Consider the following 22,063-nt stretch of genomic DNA (forward strand, 5'->3'; position numbering starts at 1 on the left):
TTTCTAAATTGTGGCTTCCAGTCCTACAATCCGTCCTTCCAGTCACATACAATTGACTTTCAAATGGCGCATAAAAAAACAACTGTACCAAACTACGTCAATTAAAGCTGAAATTCTCCACTTCAGTCACATTTAGTTTTTAATTTAAAATCCAAAGTGATGGTGTATAAAAATTATTGAAATTCTGTCAATGCTACGACATTTGCAGACCTAACTGTATATTCATTTTGACAATTCTTCAGGACAGGACAAGTGCCAGACCAGTTTGGGGAGATTTTCTTTCCCCACATTCATCCATTTGCACCCTGCGCATTATTATGTGCATGCTGTGCTTTTTCTAAGTGCCGAAACTGCCTGAGCGAGTGTGAGAGAGCAACAGAAAGGCAAGGAGGAGGAGGTGGTAGAGGGGAGGACATGCTGGGTTCCTGAGCCTTTCTTCTACTGGAAAGCTGCACGGCAGACTGCACACTGATACTACCACGACAACACTGCTGGCTGTTTTGGTACTTTTTGAGAGCAATTCAGTCTATGATAAATTTGGTTGGATAATAACACACACCGGTGATGGAAACCTGCTTTTTCTAGCTTAGTTTTTCTTGCACCTCATGGAGGCAGAAGGAGCAATTACTCATGGAAAAGATCATTTCACAAAAGCACCTCTTGTCAGGACTTTCCCATGTTTTCTTCCCGGGGCTGGAAGCCCGGCGGCCCGAGCAGCAGCAGCAGCAGCGGCAGCAGCAGCAGAAAGATTGTTCCCACATGATTCCCTGTCGCTCGCCTCTCCAGAGGTGTCAAGCCAGCCTGAAAGAATGAAGTGCCTCCCCATTGTCCTGCTCAACTATTATGTGCTTAACATTTCCATGACAAAGACGCCACTCGACTTCTCCTCCATCCATTCAGCTGGAGGGCCCTCGTCCCCCCGCGCCTCTTCTAAATAAAACATTTTGCAGCAAATCATTGACCAAGGACAGACGTTAACACAATTGTACACATGCAACATGCAAATACACAACAAATGCATGCTTTGTACGATTAGTAAAGTAGAACATAACCATTCAGGAAGAAGACTATAACTCCACTCTGCAAATAGAATCCTTTAAAATATAAGACCCGAGTTCAGACACCTTAAAAATGACGTTCCCTGTTAAAAACACACACTGACAGTTTGTCAAGGTTGACACCTGAGTGCAAGCAGAGGGCCAAGAGGGTGTTTTGTTGATTTATGGTGACAGTTGCGTTTGACAACAGCCAGCTAAATCAAGACATAGTAGGTCACGAGGCTATCAGTCGACAAAAAGGGAGTGCAAACATATGATAAGAATGATCATTATTGTCTCACACATCAAACATGCAAACTACATCTCAAAAAAGTGCTATCCGATTCATTTGTTGGGTTGTTTCCAAAATTCTGTGTTTGCTGACACCGTGTCCTAATGTCCTATAGTTACTTACACCGCAGTCTAAACTATGCAAAATCTGCACCTCTAAGTCTTTAAATCACTCTCCAAAAACAAGTCACAGTCAAGGGTGATATATTCAAGTTTTCCTTTTATGCCTTCTATAAAAGTATATCATTAAGGCAAACCATACAGTGGATTTAGACATTTCTTTCTATAGGCTACACACAGTGAATAAATCAGCACATAGCCGGCACCATATAAGATTCTCTGAAGGAAAAAAAACTATATTGGCTATAGACATATATACAATGTACAGTACAAGAGAATACGCACAACAAATACCTTCCCTTTAAAGCTGGAATTTTCAGTCTTTTATTCACCGCATTTGGATATGACTGCATGAAATAAATTATCCTCTTTAGCCTTTCTGTTATTTACAAGTTTTTAAATTCCAGCATTAAATACTTGTAAATCCTATGCCTCCCAGGAAAGGCTGTCATATAAAAATATTTAATATCTTATAGAAAAAGATTGGCAGTGCACAGCATTGTTCAAACACTGCTCTGGCTCCATCACATCTTGGCTATATCAGGCTCTGTGAAAGTACAACAGTCTAATTTAGCTTATCGTGTGCAAGCCAAGCATCTGGTGAGTGTGGCTGCTTTTGGTAAGAGAGCAGACATCTCCCAAAAAGTAGCCCCTCTGCTGCCATTTGCATAGAAAATAATGCACTCATTCAAATGTTCATGCAGTCTTGGTTAAAAAGTGGTGCTTAAATGAGGGGCAATAGAGCCAACATGGATGCCAGCATGGTCAAAACATAGTGGACCTCCAGAGGAGAGGTTCCATTTTCAGGCTCTTCCCTGTAGTAGGGGTCCGAGTCGTCCTCATCATCCTCCGAGTCAAAGCTGTCGTGAGAGCCGCTGCTCTCCTCCCTCTCCGGGGTGTCAAAGCAGAGCGTCTTCATGCTGCTCTTGACAAACTCACAGATGGCCCTCTCGGTGCCATCGCACATGCAAGTGTCCAGCTGCTGACCCTTAGGGATTTTGCGCATGTTGGCGATGACGTTGCGGCAGGCATTGGTGCAAACAGCCCCGCTGAAAAGTTTCCCACAGTGGTGCAAGTAGTCGCGCATGGTAGAGCTGCACTGCTGGTCCCGCTCGCACCGACGCCGAGCCTCCGTGCAGCCGGTGCTGGTAGTCCGGGGTAAGCAGGGCTCGATGGCCCGCTTGGTGCGCGTACACTCGAGGTCGTGGCCGCAGCTGCAGTCCTCCAAAGCGGGTCCGTTTCGGGTCATGTTAAGCTGCACCAAAGAGGAGATGCAGTGGCTGGGGCACTTCTTCCTGTCGCCGTTTAACACCGGCCCACAGGCGCGTATGTAGTGATCGTAAGCGTAATTGCACTCGGGCTCCGTTTGGCAGTTCATGATGGCCTGCCAGCATATAAGCCTCCGGCCGTGGGACGGCGAGGCTGCTGATAAGCACGTTAGCAGCAGAAGCACACACGTTAGTGGGCAAAGTGCTCCACAGAAGGTCCGTGCTAGCGAGCAGAAGGTTGTCATGGTGGGTCTTGTGAGACGCTTAAACTCACAGCAGATTCATATGGCTAACTTCAACAGCACTTCCATGGAGACTCAAAAAAGTTAATCCGAAAATGTGGGCCTGTGCGAGGTGGGGGCGTTCAACAGGCTGCCGTGGAATCCCGGCTCCGTGAACCCATCATCAGCGTGCATTTCTCACCCATTTACCGACACACTGAAACGCCACAACTTGTGTGTGTGTGTGTTTTAAGGAGAAATCATTCCATCTCCAGCCCGTAAATCCCCCCGCCACCTCCACCTCGGTCCGAACAAAAAAAGCAAATCCAAAGAGACATCCAAGTCAGTGGATCGATCATTCAAGAGCACAGAGGAGTGCAAAGAAACACTGCAAAGGTTCGGAGGAGAAAACAACCAGACTTGAGGCTTTGCAAAAGTGTTCCACCGCTCACTCGCCTTTGGGCATTTTTGTTTCTGAGCTCCCCGGCCCCTCTCCACTCATGATCCCGCAGCAGCTCATTGGTTGGCCCCATTGTTGTGACTTTGACGTGTGGAGGGCGGGAGTATGGGGAGGAAGATTGTGGGGAGGAACATGAGGTAAGGGGTGGGAGGTGGTGTGGAGGGGCGTAAAGACCGACAAAACTCGGAGCTGAGGTCAGAACTCTTAATTGATTGTCTGGACATCTCCACTCACTGGACATTACATTAGGATCACCTGCAACAACACAATGAGCTCTAATCAAGAGATGTAGCAACAAAAACTGTCTTTACAAAGGATAATAAGACTCAGCTTTGATTGGCATGTCAGACATTCATTTCACAACATGTTACAACAGTGGTTGTAATTTTTAGTGGTGGGCAGATTAGTGCTGCATCAGACTGAGAGCTGTCTAATATTACAACACTCTTAAGTAGCTAACCTGTGCATCTTTGCGGCAGGCAGTTTTTTCATAGAAAACCCAACTTGTTCACCCCAAATTGGGAATCATTTAAAAATATATGATAATGAAGCATAAAATGTACTGCATAATAATACAGCACACACGTATGTAACAAAATGGCGTAGGTGTAAGATGGCAGTTCCCCGTGGGGCTACAGCAGCCCTCGCTCTCTTACAATCCGGCCTCAAAACCCGCAGCGATATGAATGCGATGTATATTCAGTTAATATATGAGCGTGAATTGTTACTGAAATGACATCAGGCCAGCAGTGTGGCTTATTTAGACGAGGCAATGGAGGAACGCCTGCAGTATTTCCTGTAGAGCGGCGTAGACGCTTTAGAGGGAGATGGAGGCAGGGCTAAAAGCTGCACTGTATTTGCGATTCCATCTGTTCTCCAGTTGATCATCTTTCATTATCATTCATTACTGGTGAGTACCAATACAGTTTATGATTTATTTATTTATTTTTGTTATTTTTTTCCTTTGCTTTTCTTTTCTTTTTGACATTTTACGATTTAAAATGCATTTAATACACGTGTGGGGCATATTATAGGGCTTAGAGTGTCAAAAATAGGCAGTTTTATGGATGATTCCATTATTCACGGTTTTACCTGCGTCAAAACGACAGCACACGCAACACCGACACCGACCTCTAAAGCCCCCGGCGTCGAATGACACGCACCTCCAGAAAGATGTAACTTTGTGTCGTGGCAATGCGGACTGTAAGAACTGTGATTGGTCATCTTTTAAGACATCATTTCCTGTGTGTATATGACTTGTGGAAAGGGGGTACCTAACTGCTTTGGTGTTGTCTGTAAAAACGTTCCAAAGAGTCCAATAATAAGCCCTTTGGGGTACATTAGAGAATAGCTTGTACCTAATAGGGCAGAAATGTTGCCATGGCATAACCCTATTTCTGACACACAATAATAAACATCATTATTACGGTACCTGTTTGACAGTGTCAATCAAAACCAATCATTGTAAAGGTAGACCCTTTGATACACTATCTCACAAAAATAAGTGCAGTGATTTAAAACGTCACAGCACATGGTGGAATTCGTGTTCCCCTTCATTGAACTGCAGCTCCTTGTCATGGTCTGGGGCTGCATGAGCCCCAGACCATGACACTAACACCACCATGCTTGATACATTGTCTTATTACTTGTGTTGCCAGCTATTTAGACAATATTGGCGTGTGTGTTAAGTTATTTACAGTAGATGGTAAATCTATTCTGCTGTACAAGCGGGACACTGACTACTCTAGAGCAGTGGTCCCCGACCCGGTACCGGGCCGTGAGTCATTTGGTACCAGGCCGCACAGAAAGAAAAAAAAAATTACATTATTTCATTTTTTAAATGTTTTATTTTGAAAAGTGGCCGGATTGTCTCTGTTACATCTGTCTCACTTGACGCATGTCCATGCTGCGTGTGCTAACTTTATCTCATGCCGCACAGATAGACTACTAGTGTATTTTTACCATTTTTCTTTCACCTCATATTTGGTGTCAAATGCTGATACTATGTGGGAATGCATAAAGGTAAGTTTGGATGACTTTTTGAGTGCTAATGTGCACATTTGTCTCAAGTTAATTCATGCTAGCACACTGCCTTTTCCCACACACGTCAAACAGGGATGTAATAATCTCTCTGGAAAAACTTGGCTGGAACTTGAACTGGTGGATGGTGGGTCGGCATTCATTTTGTGCTTTTAATTTGATGTTAATCATGTCTTAGTTTTACACAATACATAATAAATAAGATTACATTAGATCGCTATAATGTACGAACTGCCACCCCTCCCCCCGGTCCGCGGGAGATTTGTGGGAACACAAGCCGGTCCGTGGGTCAAAAAAGGTTGGGGACCACTGCTCTAGTTTCATTTCTATAGTATTGTCCCAGGAGAAGATATACAGTATCAGAAATGGTAGCTACAATGTGGGGGCGTACTTACTCTTGTCATGTCTTGTTTTGTATGTCATTAGTATTGTGCAGGTGTACCTAATATTGTGGTCAGCGGTGTAAGTTTAGTATGAGATGGGAATGCCTCAATAAAGTCAACATTGTCTTCAGTAAAGCAATGGGTAATTGACAATGACAACAGATGTCCCGCTGTCCACTGCGCTCTTCAGCTGCTGCCCCAATTATGGTTTAATCATCCACATCCGATTAGCTTCTCATTCACAGAGCTGACATTAATAGTGGTGCGACATTGATTTCGGTGTATATGAATTCCTAGGAGCATACATTATGGCTTTGATGTTGTTTCTTATTGACACATTGTAAGTTGCAAACCCGTGAAAATAATAATATCACTGACGGGCTGTAGCGGCGATGCCTTCCATTTAACATGTACTGTATCCTTGTTTATTTGCTCTGACAAAAGATCAATCAAATCTGACAAGCGTTTGTTTTAGAAAGTGTCTTGATTTCACAGTCGCTCTGAAAAAGCCCAACATTGTCACCATCTACATGAAAAATGAGTGTGTAGTGTGTATGTACGTATATGTTTGCGTGTCCATAGGATGTAAGGAAAACGATAGCCCACATGTTGACACACGAGCCGGAGGAGGCAGTTTAGCCGTGGCTTGATGTGGATGAGGGAGTCACGGAAAGAGAACATCGAGGGCACAAAGTCTGTTTGTGTTTCTGATCTCTGGAATGTACCTTCAGGCCACGGAGCTGAGCTCCCCGTTGCAAACAATGCACTCAATGTCAGTTACGGCTGGATTGTTGCGATGCTGCTGGCGTTCCTCCAAGGTCCCAACTCGTCCGAAATGATGGATACTCGGGAACTCAATACCTTGCGAGTCCCTCCAGCACAACAAAGAATGGAACCTCGGGCAGAAGATTTCTAAACATCAACACGGCCACCCTTTCAAGTGCTTTTAACAAAGAGAGTGGGGACTCCACTCAAGTGACTTCAATTTATTCATTCATACATTTAAACCCATATATCACATACAACAACGTGACATTAAGGAGTGGGAAAGGAGGACACAAACATTAGCAACAGTAGCACATCAATGTGAGCTACGATGCTAACATTACGCTCACATTTTAACAGCAACATCATGCTCGGTTAACCTATTGGCTGAAGAGAAACAAAAGGACCAAACTTAGCGCCTACATCTGTTGCTGACTGACAGAAAATTTGCAGAGCTCTATGCTTTATTTTAAGACGTGTAGCGAAACCTGCTTTTTTGCAAATCTGTCCACAGCACAGGACATTCCTGTACAGTAGACCAGGGGTGTCTAAACTAGCGGGCCACATACTGAAAAGTGAAAGGATGCAAGGGCCACTTTGATATTTTGTAAACCAACACAGAGATATGCTAAGAAGCTATATATAGCTCAAGAAAAAATGCATTTCAACTTTGTAGTATAGGTGGAATGCTGCTAAAAATGAAGTTTTTTCCATAATAATACGAGTTTATTCTTTTAAAAATGCAACTTTTGTTCTTCATTCAATTATGACATTTTTTCTTAATATTTTGACTTTATTCCCGTAAAATTACAGCTGGTTTTTTTCCATTTCTGCGTTTTTTTTTCAACTATTTCATTTCAGCCTTCCTCTTGTAAATTTTTTCTTTTTATCTTTTAACAAGAATGTATTTTTTTTATTTCAACATTGTTACTAAAATGATATTTTTCCTCATTTGAGAAGTTTATTCTCATAAAAAATTGAAACTTTTTTCTCATTAGAAAACTAGTTTTTAGAAAACTTGTTTTTTCTTAAGTTTCCTTGTTAAATTCCATTTTTAGACTGTGCTGCGGGCCAATACAATCACAGCCGCGGGCCGAACGAAACATCAGAGGGTCCCATTCTTGTGCAGCTCGCTGAAGTTCATTGGCCATTCTCACCCTGGTTGCCAAGCGATCAAGTGTTAGTCCATCCTCCTCGTCTTTATCAACACTTGTGTCCTCTTCTTCCTCTTCTCCCTCATCCCCACTTGGTGGATTCGTCATCCCTGCCTCGTCTGCATCAGTCAGCAGTTGTGAGTGGGCATCAATCAGGGCATGAATGTCATCAGGAGTCATATCATTAAAGCATTAAAGTCATGTCGTCGCCATTGTGAGTTTTGTCGGGGAAAAAACTTGCAAACATACAGCACTAAAGAGCCACACTGCTAGCGATCGAACAATTATGTAAATTAGGCAGTCTCTACAGTCCCTACAGTCCCTTAGCCAATCGGGATACAGAACACAATGCGTGTTCTCCATTAGCGAATCAGGACGCAGAACACAGTGCGCATTCATACGCTGCAAAAAAAAAACGTGTAACAGCGAGGCTGCATAAAGTGAACCGCGTTGTAGCGAGGGAACACTGTATACTACTTTTCAAAAGTAAACACCTTTTGTGAAAGTGTACTCCTGTAAAAATCATAACATTTCTATTCAAGTTGAATGGTTTGACATTTATATACATTTATATACTGGTTGAAAATAGTCCTGTGAAAAATTCATCGTAAAGTTGATAAAAACTTCATATAAAAGAATTAATGGAGAAGTTCAGACATTTCATCCAAAAGAACTCTGGTTAGCACACTGGTTAGCACACTCATTTAAACCCTGCCTCTTAAACACATCGGTGCCGTGAATCATTAGGAAACGGAATCGAAATGAGGTATGTGAATCGGAATTGTTCAAATTCAAACGGTACCCAACCCTAATCAGCAGAAGTGTGTACTCCAACAGTAGAGCTGGGCACGGTTTGCATTTTCCGTGTTTCCATCTGAATAGCATGCTTTTGTTGGTGGCTGAAACAGTAGGATGGGACTAGAAATGCTGCTGTCCATTGATTGGTTGAAAAAGAAGTGTTAAGGAAGGAAAACGTCAAAGGACAACATCATTTAAAAACATAGTTACAGTACAGTAGTGGTAGAAATGCAGTTCTGATTAAGGCTATGTCCACATGAATAAGGACCTTTAAAAAACTGATATTTTTCCATGCCTTTCGGCCACATGCAAACGCAGGTTTTTGTACTTAAAAAATGACCTTTTGGTGAAGATTTTAGGAAACTCCGGCTTCAGCTCGGAGGACGCGGCTGCTGCTGTTTTGCTCTGTAAAAGTAAAACTGCCACGACGCTCCCGACAACGACAGCGTTTTGGAACAAGACCCGATCGTACCTCTCGCTGATGAGACAACTTCGACAAGTCGTTATTTTGGAAGAATGTTTGCATGGCTAGGACATTGTGACTGAGCTGCTTCACTGAAAGCCTCCCTGTGATATATGCCTGTTTTGGAGGGAATTTGCCAGACACACAGAACTGTTTCAGCAATGATAGTGTCACAGCTGATGGAGTTCTGTCTTTACCAATAAAATGAACTACACTTCACAGCATGGTCGTCACAACCAACGTCTGCTCCATTTTAATAAAGAACATATGTTTCATACAGCTTCGGTTTTCTATTGGACAAATTTTGCTGAGAAGTGTAAAATAAACTACTGAAAAGTAACTTCCCTAGCAGTTCACACGTATCTTCTCCTGCAAATCACCATGTTTGCCGTTGTGCCGTCTACGAAAAAGACGTCATTGACGCTTCTGGCTAAAATGACCTTAACAGTCCATGGCTTCAGCACCGCCATTGCTTTGGCATGTGCATAACAGCCTGTGCATGTGTATTCTTGTGGACAGAACACCACTGTATGGATGAAGATATTTATCACACCGTAGAGGCGCAAACGTACGTTTTTGAAAATATCGTGTGGACATAGCCTAAGAGTTATCAAACTGAACTGGACTGCTTGGTGGCTAAAGAGTGCTGAAAAGTGTGACAGTGCGGTTTAGATATTTCAGCATCTTTTATAATGGAATTGCAGCAACATGTGCACTGTACTAAAGGGTACTGCATGATGGAAACAGGGTTTTTGAGGAGAAACAGCCTCTTAGCTACAAATCTTTCAGACCTAACCTTAAAGGGAGGACTGAGACGATGGAATCTTCCAGTACTTTGGTCCTTGCCAACAGCTGTCTGAATAAACCAGATGTGCTGCCCTAACCTTTAAAGGGATAGTTCGGATTCTTTTGACATGAAGTTGTATGACATCCCCATCAGCAGTGTAGTCCATTAAGCGCGACGTACCCCCCACTCGGTCTCCTAAGTCCAGTTCTGGTCGGATTTCGGTGATGAAGAACGTAGTTCCGCTTAGTTTCTGGGGCCATTTAAGTAAAGAGTTTGGCTTCTCAAAACAATATGCGTTCAAAAGAGTAATACATTTGCGTCACAAAAACGCCTCCTCAAAAAAATCAGACCTCACAAAACGCTCAGCGTTATATTTGTCTCATTCACGTGGATGTGATGAAGACACTCGCATCTTCTTCCTCTGTGCAACACGTACATAAACAAGATGGCCGCGGCGCTCCGTCACGGAAGAAGATGTGTGTGTGTCCATCACATACACGCACAGGTGGCAGTGCGCAGGGATACGCCCGGAAACAAATGTAGCGCCAAGCGTTTAGTGAGGAGTGATTTTTTTGAGGAGGCATTTTTGTGATGCGAATGTATTACCCTTTTGAACGCATACTGATTTCAGAAGCCAAACTATTTACTTAAATGACCCAGCAACTAAGCGGAACTACGTTCTTCATCACTGAAATCCCACCAGAAAAGGACTTAGGAGAGCCAGTGGGGGGTAAGTCGCTCCTAATGAACTACACTGCTGATGGGGATGTCCTACAACTTCATGTCAAAAAATACAAACTATCCTATCATCATTGAAGAAATGTTTGAGCATAGAGCAAGCAAAGCATAGAGTTTATCAACTATCACGATGTCACTATGTGGAAATATCAAAAATACAGGAAATGACTTTGCAGGAACCATCCATTCAAATGACTTCCTCCTAGGGATTTCAAAGCAGTAATAATGGCAAGTGATAAGTTATTTGGAACAGAACCAAGCAAGATTAAGCATTCATTTCCTTCCTCATGTCTGCCTGTTAATTTGCCCCTGCGTGTTCCGTCCTCCTTCTGGAGATTTCCGCTGATCTGTTCGGCTTGGAACTCCCGAACGATACATAAGAGATTAGAAGTTGCTATGTGTTAGATGGGGAAGGCTACAGTTGATACACACAGATGACTTTGCATGCAACAAACATAGTGACTCGCACAGTCTATGTCTGAAGTTTAAAAGTATCCCTTCTTCATAATCCTACTAAATGAGTTTAGTGTTAAACGAAGTGTTATGAGGGTGGTGTGTGTGGAGGGGGTGTTCTTAATCAGTTTGATTAAAGTCATCCATCATGTCAAATAGGCACCAGCCCTGCTGACCCTTATTAACACACTCCACTGAACTGAACATTGTTGTGCAAGCATAGCTTAAGGTGCCCCAAAACAACACATCGGATGCACATACTAATCTATGAATTCATTTGAAACAATAAGTCTCCTGATTCATAACCAAAATAAAAGCTCACTCAAAACCAAAATGCATGCTTGTAGGTAGGAATGGACGATATGGCAATATTGTAGTATACATTGCAGCCTCTTGCCATAACGATATACATTTTGGGTCCCAACTCTAGGTTCGAAGTAAATGTTACATTGCATCTGCCCATAAGCCAACAATCCTGCTCAACTTAGCAACATTTTGTAGAGACGCCTCATCTGCATTCCAATCAGTAGAATATTCTGGAAAAATGTCCAACTTTACTTCTTCACTTTTGGCTGTGAGTTTTTTTCCACTGGCAGTATGCCAGGTGTACAGAGGGAGTACTTATTGAACTGGAATAATATCCAGGTAACTTCTGTTTCTCCATGACAGACCTCTGCAGTCTGTTTTCGGGCCTCAGGGTCACACAACCAGCTGTTGCCACCATTAGCCTCTACCACCAACTAATGACCTCTGACACAGAAATGCTGACTGGAAAATTGATAGTACACAAGCTAGAAAACACTAAATAAGAGGCAGATTCAAGTGAAGAATGCCAAGGCATAGTCCTTCCATGGAGCAACCAGCCGTCATATATCCACTTGAAAGGAATTCAACACAGTGAATCCCACAGTATACACACTAGTCCGACTGGCTGTGCTCCAAGCCCAAAAGTACCAGCGTAAGAGATCAGACCCAGAACAGGCGCACAAGTCCAAAACAAATGGGCCCAAACGACCCCCACTAGATCTCCCCCCTCCAGCCAACCTTTGGCATGGCAGTGGGCTATAGAGACGTCAAGTTGTGCTCGAGGGAATGTGAAACCCAAGCATGTTCCCCCATTTGGCACGTTCCGCCAGGCTCCAAATGCAGTTATGAGGCCACTTCATAGGAGTGTAAACTGTGTATTTAAAAAGCCGTCATTGTGGGACTAACATTGGCCCTGAAGTAGGTTGTTAGAATAACTCAATGACACAATGGTTTCTTTTCTAAATAAACAGATGTGGGTAGGCTGTTAAAACCGTCGTCTTTTTTCCTGCTTCTCCCCTCCTCCATCCCATCTGTAAGTGCCCTCACTCACACACACACTCTTAAATACACACACACACACACACACACTCTGTCCACATGTCTAAGAAAGGCAAAGAGCTGTTCTTCCTGCAGCTGTTCACTACAGACGGGCCTCTATCCCAGCCTCCCCAGTGCAGCGATACTACTCGTCTGCTCAGGCCGATTAATGATGTGTCCATTTTTTTTAACTCTTCCAAGACCCCTAGTGTTCCCCACGCACCAAGTGCTTATGCCCTCTTTAGTCCATAACCCTGCCCTTTGGAGGGAATGAACTCACCACAATCCTGCTGGCAATGGATTATCAAGTCTAAATGTCAAAAGATGACTGTGCTCCTTCAAAATGACTAGGTTCTGTCCATAATTGTAATATAGAGCGTTCCCTCCTTTATCGCGGGGTATATGTTCCTAAAATAGCCCACAATAAGTGAAATCCAGAAGTAGCTTACTTTATTTGTTTACAGTTATTATATATGTTTTAAGGCTGTCAAACCCCTCACGATGCACTTTATACGCTTTTCTCGCACAGGCAGTAACATTTTCTCACATTTTAAACACTCTCAAAGTGCAAATTTCATTTGAATTTTAATGATAAATCTACGAGGTTGGACACAATAACTTATTAAGAGACTCACGCTTATTCACTCCTCTGACCGTGCTTCGTCCTGGCGCCGTTCGGCTGTAGCGTTTTTGTATCCTTGTTAAAACATATTGCTCCTGCCGTCGTCTTCCTCCTCGTCGTACTCCTTGAACTGTTGATTCATTTAGCCGATTAGCTGTGTCTTCTTCATCTTATATTTTTTATTGGTGGGTAGCAAGCGGCTCACGCAGTTAGCCAGTTTCCTAGCGACGCTACGATGGAGATTGATTGACAATGGTCTACAGCCAATCAGGACGCAGAACACAATGGGCAGCTTCTCCCTTAGCCAATAAGGAGTGTTGTGACTCTACATTTAGATTGCTCTTGTCTACTGTGGGTTCCTAATATGCTCTACAGGCAGGTGAACACACTGAGACAAGGTGGAGCCACACGTCTTCAACATGAGTATACAACACCCTCTACTGGTAGCAGTAGTAAATACAATAACATACACATACAACAGAGCACGGATAGATTGCTGGAATACACCACAAGAACGCAGAAGACAATGTCTTCATACGCTGTTAAAAATATATATATGTTAAACTTCACTTAAAAAATCCACAAACAGCAAATCCGCAAAATGTGAACCGCAATGTGGCAAGGGAACACAGCATAGTACAAAGTTCTGTTGTTGGCCAACGGAAAAGAGTTTATTGCAATAACAATGCAAGAGATTTTTGTAAGATAGTGATCATATTTTTTGGCTCTACCACTAGACCTTTGTGTTCCATAACCCTTAGGATTTTTTAAGACGGTTAAAATGACTGTCCAACCTCAGCAGCAATGGCGCGCTGCGAGAGGCCTTGCTTATCCGCGTTCAAACAGAGAAAGCTTTCTGACATTCGCCACGAATGCGTGCACACACACAAACTTAATTAAGTAAAATGAATATATTGTATCTTGAATGTCTTCAGAAATTAATTCTTGTTGTACTGGTTTGCAGTGACTAAATCCTAAATGCAAAGTCAGCAAGTCTTGTCACATCGGCCTTATTTATAGTCAAAATGCACTAATTGAATTTGTCAAATTTAATAGATTGTTACGTTGCTAAAATGACATTTTATTTGGTTAAACTGTGCATATGATTTGTAAGATCTTGAAAATTTCAAGACTATGACTTGGGACTTGATTCTATCTGTCTTGTCTTGACTTGAGATTTGACTCGACCCTTGGGATTGAAGACTTGAGACTTGCAAAACACCTTCTTTCTCCCACCTCTGGCTGATGAACAGCCTATTTCAGTTTAATTGCTTACTCAATTTTTTTTGTCTCACTCCCATTTCTTCTTTTGTCAACTCTTGCAATTTTTCATCATAAATTTTGATCAGGAATGTAAAGCTGCTGAATGCTGACTACTCGGATGCAGTGTGGAGTTAATGAAAAGTACATCAGGAGGTTTCCTACCACCATAGCCGCCATTTTTTTTTTCCAGAAATGAACGCCTCCAGCGATTATCTGCTTTTGACCACGCACCCGGCAACAAAAGGAGACTCTGCGATTAATTGAATAGAGGTGTTAATTGGAGAATTTACGGTAAAAAAGATACTCTTATGATTCTGTTATTTACATAGTGATAACAGTTCCATCGCGTCCAACAAATGGAGTTCACCAAGTAACATTGGACTAACCGTAGGGATGGCTGACAAAGTAAAGTAGGACGTTCAGACAATTTTTTCACAATGGATATCTAGTGCCTATTTCTTGTCAGTGCACTCACTGAATAATCTGACGCTCACCATGACGTGTTTGGACAAACAAAACCAAATGTGGTCCTTCACGATTATATTGAACATTTGTTAACAGTTAAACCATGGCAGAGGTCTGCGCTTTACTCGGGTCTATCATAGTTTTGTCTGTTCCTGCTTGTCCACTGCTTCTTCTCAACAAAAATGATAGCATTCCAAAAATATAGAGGTAGCTTTCCCATGAGAAATATCAGATATCATGTTAAAGTTCTAAAGCCGCTTGTAGGACGTTTCTTCGATTAAGAGGAAAGTTCATGGGGTTCTCTAATGTTTCTGAACCCAAACAAAATGTGAGCATGTCTTGAAGAACAATCAAGATACGGAAGGTAAGACAGGAAGAATGCCTTTAAAAGTCAGCCACTAGTTGCCGGTCTCCCCAGCAGACATTTTGCGGGGGCCCATTCCCGGCAGTGCTGATAAGGCTGCCTGCTGACTAAATAAAAAGCACATGTCTAACATCACATCAGAGATGCATCAATCCTCTATGAACTTTTGACTCTGGGTGGATTACTGTGACCAATCCACATGTTGCATACTCATAGAACATAAATCACCTGACAATGACAGGTGTTTATCAGTAATCATAATCAGATTAGGTGGGATGATGATGCCTGGCATTTTCAGGATGTGTTGCTTAATGATTATAGTCAGACTTTCCTATTTTTGGGTAGTACACCAGCTTTGCGAATGCTCATCTTAAATGCTGATCTTTTACCACAACATTCCCCAGCAGTGTCTGTTTTCAGCCGATAACCGCCAGGCAATAACTCTGCTGAGGCCCCAGATGGCTTTGGACAGATTCATGGCAACCAACACCCCAGGTCAAGCGCAGGTAATCCATCAGGGCGCCAGGCTAATTCAGCACTGTCAGGTAGGAGCAAAAGAAGTCACTTCAAGTCACGAGGTTACAACTCCATTGCCCAAATTTATGGCCTCTTCCCAGCGGGGTACCTCCATCACCAAGGCTGGACTGAGCACACTCGGTACACACTCAGTCAGAACGCGGATGAACAAAGCGAGAAGATAATTCCTCCCCGCCTGTAGATAAATAAAGGTTTGATTCTAAGAGAGTGTAGTCAGCTTACATGATGGGATTCTTCTATAAACTCCCAGGAGGAAAAAGTTTTCACTCCGTTATATGACGTGATGTTCAAATCACAGGAGCGAATGACAAAAATAAACAAGTCGACTCCCTCATTGTAACGTACTCAGCCTGTTCCACTCCTAACATGGCAGCGAGAGAGAGGATGACTCCACTCCGTGGAGTGTGTGTCGGCCTGTTGCTCGGCATAACAGTTTGTAAACACTTTTATTATAAGGAAACTGGCAGCAGTTTAAATCTGGAGAAGCGCCTGCAAATCCCACCAGTGTCAATATAAGGATTCCAACAGCACATTTGGTGAAATCCTCTTCAGTATGTTAGAACTTTGCTCAGATGTTATGGTTGTGTAAACAGGCATAAAGTCAAGCGGAATTCACGGCAAACATTATCAAATGCTTCAAATGATCAAACTGAGCTACAGGAAGAGGAAGCTTAGGGAAGAGATGCATCAGGCTTAGTTATTTTTCACATAATTACTGCCCAAGTCACGCACATTTCCCAGTGGTTTAGCCCTTAATCAACATTTGCTAAGCGTGTGAGTGAAGGTTTTTTCAATGGACTTGTCTAGTTGAAATAATGAACAAATAAGGTTCACACTCCCAAAGCAGGGGTTTTCAAAGGGTGGCACAGTGACACAATGAGTCTCCTCTAAAGGGCTATCAAAATGGCAAAGTATTTTGTTGTTTCAGCCTCTCATCCACACAGGAACGGCTTTCTGGGTGATCTGAAATGGTATTTCTTGAAAACGGCTTCCAGAGCGGGAAAATTTGAAAACGCCGGGTCTCCGTTTCTGTATGGACTATCAGTCCACTAAAAACGATGACATCACCGACCCCCCGCCACCTCGACGCCGTCACGTGACCAGAAGTGAGCTTTTACGACAAGCCAACATAGCCTCATATATATATCGTTCTTTCTTCTTCTATGTTTTGGAGTGTCACGTGGTTCCATTTGAGTGCCTGTTCACAGCGCCGCACGTTGGTGTCCCTTGTTTTCACCCAGTGATTCCCGTCTGGATAGTGTGGAAGCGACTTTGTTTCAACCCGCCAAAAAAAAATCCCTTGTGTGGGCAGCGCCTGCCTAAGAGAATATAATACAGTAGGGAACTGATTTTTGTTAGCATATTGTATTTTTTTAAGCTTTCTGTTCAACCTAGACTCTGTATGCACTCTGACTGTAGGAAGTAAAAAGCAATACATTAAAATTAGGAGTGTGACAAAATAAAGATATCGTAAACTATCACGATATTTTGTCTTCTCACACGATGCTTTTTTTCCCCCCCGCTTTCATCAGTCCTCCTTAGCGAGTTGAGTTATCGTCGTCATCCAGGAGGCGCTCTTTGCGCAAGCGCATAAAAATCGGGCTTGGCCCAAGTCACAGAAGAAAAACAATCAAACAACGGCGCTGATATGGTGGATTCGCGCAGTGAAGTTACACTGAAAGATGCACCAGCATTGCTGAAATCAAAAGTATGAACTCACTTTGGCTAGTGTAGATGAGACAAAACTGGATTTGCAGTATGTAAGAAGTCTCAGGAAAATACAACACACAAAACAAGCACAACCACCTCTTTCGCCACTGCAATGAACTTGTGGAGAAAACAGTGTCAAGTCAGAGAAATGTGGATTTTTCTATTCAAATACATTTTTGTGATGTTGCTACTTAATAGAGTTGATCTACTTGCTGTTGTGTTCTGTGAGTATGTATCAAATACAGTAGTGTCACTGTTTGCCAGACACCTACAAACGAAATCCTATTTACTGATATGTTGTACTAAAACAATGTCATTGTTTTTGCACTATTGCTGTTTGTCCTCTGGTTAAATTATGCTGCAAAATATAAACTATTGCATTTTTTTTGTTGTTTAAAACACACGGATATCTCGTAGGTTATTTAGAGCAATATATCCGTAATCACAGTATCGCCATATTGGGATATTATCAGTGTGTGAGCCAGGTTTCATATAGTCCGGCGTTTTCAAGGAGTCTCAGGTTTTGTTAATAATCATTCAACCATGGTGAAAATCAAGGCTTTTTTGATTAAAGATCTTTATTTCTTGTCATTTATTTATTGATAAACACAAAACTGAACTACAGATGTCCCTCCCAATATTGTGGTTCGTTTATCGCTCCCTCGCTATATCGTGGTTTTTAAGTTTTGTGGTTGACTATGGTTTATTATTAGTCAAAACATATAAGTGATATATAGGATTCTGGTCACAAGGTAATGTCATGACACAAAACATTGATAACATTACCTCACATGACATTACCCCAACACTGCATGAAGTCATGAAGTCAGCCATGGCATGATAGAGTGTAAAAAGATCTCCTCCCATGCCGTCTGGCAGTGGTAAGATTTTGGCTTCTTAAGTTTAAAAGAAATCAATTTGAGGCTAACTGGTTAGCTTGCTAGCTAGCGGCCGTCTTGAGTCCCTGCAGCATAAGAGTTGCAATGTGGTGTAAAGAAAGAATAATAGGCGTGTAAAGGTGGCTATAGAGGTGTCATTTCATGTCTACAGGGCTCTAATAACCGTATTTAGAAAATCATAAACAGGTTTTCTATGCTCCTACTACAAAAATATTCAATTTATTAACATTAAGTCCTATATCGCGGAAATTCATTCAATGCGGTAGGGTCTAGAACCAAGTAACCGCTATAAACGAGGGACGACTGGATTGCCCATATCCCAAAAAGGGACCCAACCAGGTATTTCAAATTAAGCCAACAAATCCTCAGAACTGCCTATCAAGACTTTAAAAAGTCAAACTGCACATAAAACTACTTTTGGAACAAAACACACTGGAGGAATGTGTTTAGTCTTGCTCGAAAAGTTGGAAACTGCTCACAGTTGTTCTCTGAAACAAGAGAAGATGAAAAAAATGCACTTAAAACTATAGGATAAGGACATCATTTCTAACCTACATTATAGAGCAGGGGTCCTCCATTACATTTGTCCAAGGGCAAATAATGGGCAAATAAAAACAATACTACATGTATATATATATATATATATATATATACATGTAGTATTGTTTTTGTAGTATGTATCATGTATCATGTAGTATATATATGTAGTATTGTTTTTAGCCTTTGTCAGACTCATATTGCCTGCCTGTACTGCAGGAAGCCACTGAAGCCACTGAGTCTTGCATTGGTCCAAATGCACCACCTCACCTGTCAATAATCAGGGGTAATTGGGGGATGGTCTGCGTAAAAGTTGTGATGTTTTGTCTGAAAGTGCTTCCGCAGGAAATATTCCTTCAAAACACCTATTACTTTGTTCCAAAGTAAAGACATTGGCTTCCCCACTGTATTATTGGTAAATGCATATATTATAGTCCAAGCACTGTTAAAAGTCTAATTGTCAGTGCTTTTCTTTTTTTTTTTACAGTCAATAGGGCCATATTTGTTTAAATGCAAGACGTCTGCTTCTTCTACTCTTGCTTTTTTGAGGTGCACATATCTCGCTGTTGCCCCCTGCAGAGCAGAGGACTTACTGCATGAACGAGCACTTCTACAGTTAGTCTGTGCCACCTATTGAGGACGGCTGTTAAGTCCAAGTAAACTAGCTAATTAAAACAGCGTCTGCAGGGGTGCGCAAACTTTTTGACTCGTGGGCCGCAATGAGTTAAAAAAATTGGCCGGGGGGCCAGACTATATATTTGATACATGCACACTTTTTTACGCTCATAATTCTGACAGTTCACTTGGAATTACAGTGTCATACAATCTGCAATATGTGCCTTTTTTCAGGAGCACTTTAAACATCAGACCACATCAAACAACAATTGAATTTTACATGTTTTCTCTACTGAATTAAGGATGTAATATACAATGTGAACTATGAACGCTAAAACATTGACTATTAAAAAATATGTGAACGTCCCTCCTTTTTTTACTTTCCGGACAGTGCAGTGTGAGTATTTTTTGACTTGTGTTTGTTTGGCACCATGGGTGAGGTAGTTGTTTGGATCGCTGTATGTGAAAAGCTATTTAAACCATCAAAAGGTTGTCTTAGATTGACTGACTCTGACTACTTGCAAGTCATGTTGCCACCTTGTAGGTTTAAGGTTTAAATCCTTTGGAAGCAACTGGCGGGCCGGATTCAAACTCTTCGCGGGCCGCATGTGGCCACCGGGCCGTAGATTGCCCACCCCTGGTCTAGCTGGTTAGTAGTTACCTGTAAAATGTTGTCTCTGTTGTAGTTTGGTTGGTAATTTGGTAATTCTGCAGCAATATTCATCCATTAGACATAGCCTAACCACAACCATGAAAACTATTAATGTAATGGAAAAAGAAAAACAAGAAGTATGTCCAAATATGAAGAAAACAAAGAGCTGCGTAGCTGTGGCATTTCTTAAAGGAATGCACCGATCCATCTTTCCATCTGACTTCATGCGCACAATGTTCCACTTGAGGGCAGGTGAGTCCGATGGTCAAACGTTTACGACCTCATTCCCCACCATCCTCTTGTTACTTAACACCATTCAGCCTCTGGCCGTCCTCTCAGCTGACAGGAATGCAGGTGCGGATGTGCAGTGGCATGCATTAGAAGAACCTTTTTTATGATGCGTGGGGGGATGGGGGGGCTGCTAAATTGTTCACCTTCCCAAACTTAACTAGAATCTTTTGGCAGCAACTGTTGAGATGAATTCCCTAAATTCAAACATACCATAAATGCAGCAATTAGCACCTCTACTCAATTAACCGCAGAGTCTCCTATAGTCGCTGTGTGTGTGGTCTACAAAAGCAAATAACTGTTGGGATGTGGAATTGAGGGCCAGGTTAAAAAACATGGGCACTGACAGCTGTGGCTGGAGGCAACCTCCTGATTTTGTTTTTTTTAAATTAACCTCCTTACTGCTTTTACAACATTGGCTTTGTTGCTGCTGTGTTGTGCAAAATACTTTGAAACACACGTCAAGCATAAAGCCATGGGGGGTATCCAGCAAACATCAAAGGCTTAACTTTGCTTTTTCTTTGGCTTTTTTGAGATTTTTCTGCAACATATGATCAAATAGATGGACCTGCCTCAACAAGGGGCTTCTGAGTCAATGCCGGTACACCTTTCTTTGACTGTTAAGAATGTTAAAATGTTATTTTAAAATAATATTGTCAATGAAGGCGTTGTAATAACAGATATTGGCTTTCTTGCCAATATACCGATATTGTCCAACACTTCATTGCCAGTACCTATATCAGGTCACAGCTTGTGTAATGAATGAACACATTACGTTTCTTTCACTGTGATGCCACTGGATGCATTTCACAAATAAACACTGCTTGTGAAAAATAAAAGTAACATGCAATGTAAGTTATAGAAAAAGTGCCACATATATTCTTGCATTTTGTCTCAACAAAAGAGGTTTAAAAACTCATGACGAATAGTCAACTAAAATAACATGTATATGTTCTACTGTCAACAGGTAAGACAGGTTAGTCTTAATAAATTTATACTAATTAAATTAGCTGGAAACTATACAAGCTGCATTTTTCCATGTGGCACAAACATCCACATAAGAACTAAGTACAAGTTTGACCCAGGAGCAGATTAAATCCAATTCCAATTATTCCAATGGGGAAAAATTGTTTCAAATTCCTAACAAATCAGAAGTTAACGTCCCAGAACAGATTGTATTCGACATTAACGTATGCAATGAAGACTCAGGGTAGGTTTACAGAACATCACCACAGTCAAAATATGACCTGTTTTTCTTTACTTTCTTGAAAATTTTAAATGAAAACACTGTAGTAGGCACACCAGGCCAGTAGTTGGGGATGTAACTTCACAGAAACATACATTTTGAGACATGTTTTCAATTGATTTTTAGGCAACCACAACAAGTCAGTTTTAGGCCCTGTCCACTCGGGAACATTCTTGTTTTGTTTTTTTGGGGCGGGTTGTAAAACGTCGCATCCACACTGTGCCAGATTAGTAAATTGTTGCATCCAGATGGGATCAAATACAGTAACTGAGCGAAAACGATGTAATACACAAGGCACACCTACGTGTGGCGCTGTGAACACATACGCAGACAGAACCACGTGACACACCAGACCGTAGAAGAAGAAAGAAAGCATGCGCTTAAGTCTATCATCCTCCGCGTTCTAAGGCTCGTCTAAGTGGAATTACAGGTGCGTCATTTTGGGAGTATAAGACAAGAAAATGCTAGGAGAATGTCGACTGTGGTGAGTCATGATGCTCAAAATATTCAGATGTTATGTTGGCTTGTCCCTTTTGGGGCGGT

General features: G+C 42.0%; 1 protein-coding gene across 1 annotated transcript; it reads right to left on the bottom strand.

Moving 5' to 3' along the window:
* Positions 1-269: 269 nt before the first annotated feature.
* On the bottom strand, positions 270-3,484 carry gas1a (growth arrest-specific 1a). Its single transcript, XM_054773578.1, has one exon. It carries the CDS (start codon positions 2,959-2,961, stop codon positions 2,173-2,175), a length of 789 nt encoding a protein of 262 aa, XP_054629553.1. The 5' UTR covers positions 2,962-3,484; the 3' UTR covers positions 270-2,172.
* Positions 3,485-22,063: the final 18,579 nt, after the last annotated feature.

This window comes from Dunckerocampus dactyliophorus, chromosome 4 (assembly GCF_027744805.1).
Source record: "Dunckerocampus dactyliophorus isolate RoL2022-P2 chromosome 4, RoL_Ddac_1.1, whole genome shotgun sequence".
Classification (NCBI taxonomy): domain Eukaryota; kingdom Metazoa; phylum Chordata; class Actinopteri; order Syngnathiformes; family Syngnathidae; genus Dunckerocampus; species Dunckerocampus dactyliophorus.